Source organism: Pristis pectinata, chromosome 2 (assembly GCF_009764475.1).
Source record: "Pristis pectinata isolate sPriPec2 chromosome 2, sPriPec2.1.pri, whole genome shotgun sequence".
Classification (NCBI taxonomy): domain Eukaryota; kingdom Metazoa; phylum Chordata; class Chondrichthyes; order Rhinopristiformes; family Pristidae; genus Pristis; species Pristis pectinata.
The window spans coordinates 129,683,014-129,685,296 of record NC_067406.1 but is presented as its reverse complement, the minus strand read 5'-3'; the positions used below and the strand labels follow the sequence as shown (position 1 = coordinate 129,685,296).

General features: G+C 46.2%; 1 protein-coding gene across 1 annotated transcript; it reads left to right on the top strand.

Annotated features, from left to right (window-relative positions):
- Nucleotides 1–294: 294 nt before the first annotated feature.
- msx1a (muscle segment homeobox 1a) lies at nt 295–1,665 on the top strand. Its single transcript, XM_052010552.1, has 2 exons — nt 295–834; nt 1,049–1,665. The coding sequence occupies exons 1-2, from the start codon at nt 378–380 to the stop codon at nt 1,471–1,473; spliced, it is 882 nt and encodes a 293-aa protein (XP_051866512.1). The 5' UTR covers nt 295–377; the 3' UTR covers nt 1,474–1,665.
- The last annotated feature ends 618 nt before the right edge of the window (nt 1,666–2,283 follow it).

The following is a 2,283-nucleotide window of genomic DNA, read 5'->3' as shown; positions in this document are numbered from 1 at the left end:
CTCCAGTTAAAAGGGAAATTGAACTCGCTGTCACCATGCCTTCCCCCAACCAGATAATTACCCTTAAATTGCTCGCCGGGCACTTGTGTTTATATGAGATTAGGGCCCGGAGCTATCAATAAACTCTTCCCAGCAAGTGGCCAATCAGATTAAGTGCTAATTTATTTCGAAAGATTATTGATGGCGGGCAGGTTGAGGCGTCCAATGGCAGCTGCCTGCCCCACCCCTGAAGGTGCTGATTGGACAGCGCCCTGCAAAGTCTCTCTTCTTAACGCCCGGCTCCGAGTGGCATTAGGAAACTGACAATGTTTTGAGAACCGCGGACTACGGGCAGGCCCAGTGCGATCAGGGCGTTTGCAAATTCGTCTTTCTTTTTAATGCAACATTTGAAAAGGGATCGACTCTATATGGCCCCTTGTTCTGTCATGAGTGCTTTGCAAGTGACAACTGGCGGCGTGAAGAGTGAAGAGCCCCGCTCCTTGAGTAAAGGGATACAGACCACTGTGAAGTTAGCGGTGGACGAAGAGATGGACAGACCCAAAGCCCCTCCTGCGCTGCTCCCTTTCAGCGTGGAGGCGCTCATGTCTGACAGGAAACCCAGCCGGGGCAGCTCGACTTCGGACGCACCGCTTGTTGGCCCCTCGCGGAACCTTAGCCCTCGAACCGCTGGTTTATCGGCGCAGGAGACGTTACCCACTCCTCTGCCGGCGAACACCTCCTACACCGTGGAAGGACTGTTAAAACTATCTGAAGACGCACTTGTCAAATCGGAGAGTAGCGACCGGCAAGAACGGACGCCTTGGATACAAGATTCGCGGTTCTCCCCTCCTCCCAGTAAGTGATCGTGCAAAACCTGACTTATTGCCCCGGTGTGTGCGGCAAGTAGCTCCGAATTCCGACAATGCCGGGATTTGATAGTTTAAACGTCTTACTCTTTTGTGTTTAGATGTTCGGGACTTTTACTTTGTTGCAGCCATTGAGAGATATTTTTGGTGGGGGGGGGGGGCGAAGATGCATCTTAATTAACCGGTATTTGTATTTACTTTAGGGAGAATGAGTCCTCCTACTTGCACCCTCAGAAAACACAAAACCAACCGCAAACCCAGGACTCCATTCACCACCTCGCAGTTACTGGCCCTGGAGCGCAAATTCCGCCAAAAACAGTACCTGTCCATCGCTGAGAGAGCAGAGTTTTCCAGCTCCCTCAACTTAACAGAGACTCAAGTGAAAATCTGGTTTCAGAATCGCAGAGCGAAAGCCAAACGACTGCAAGAAGCCGAGCTGGAAAAATTGAAAATGGCAGCCAAGCCCATGCTCCCTCCGGCTTTTGGAATTAGTTTTCCCATCGGTACACCAGTCCCCGCAACATCTCTGTATGGAGCCTCCCACCACTTCCACAGACCCACTCTACCGGTATCGCCAGTCGGACTATATGCTGCTCACGTTGGATACAGCATGTACCATTTAGCCTGAACGGAGTCGAGTGAAGAGAGACTTGCTAACACGCACGCATACACACACGTCCGATTGAACTCCTCTTCCCCCTTCCACTTGCAATGATTCCTCATTGGGAGGGAGTTTGTGTACTATGTAATATACTGTATATTTGAAGTTTATCATTTATATTATGCATATATTTGTTAAATAAATGTAAGTGTTTCAAGTAGCTGCTTCAGGTGATAGCGTTTTATTTGAAATTAGTTTATTAAAACTTTAGGATGTTTCAGTCGAGAGTTAGTACGTCCATCAATTAATTCTAACTTTTGATTTCCCTTTTGGCCTTAAAGTAATCAACTATTGGTTATAGAAACACCATTATCTCTGCTTGCATACATATTCCTGAATCAAAAGCTAGCAGTCTGGTAATCTTGTACCGACGCTTTCTTAAACTTTGCATGGATTTGACTTGAATGCAGTAACATTTATTTTTGGTTATGCCAATTTCAAGTCAATCGATTTGTGGCTTTGTTCAAAACGGCTGACTTCATTTTGCAGCATTTTTTTGAATGATGTGCTGTCGCACCGTGTTCGAACTGTCATTATCAATTTGCGAGGAAGTGCAATAGGGTTGAAGGACTTTCTGTGGATTTTTGCACTGGTACTGTGGTGCTCCGAGAGGCCGCTGTTTTACAAAGATTAAACATTTTTGGACCTTGGGAAAATTAAATCCAGACCGCTTTTTAATATAGGATTGGCTAAATTTAATTCTTCATGTAGAAATGGTTTTGTGTAAAGAGGTCACATGTTTCGTCGTGACAAGCCGTCAACCTAGTTATCAAATTT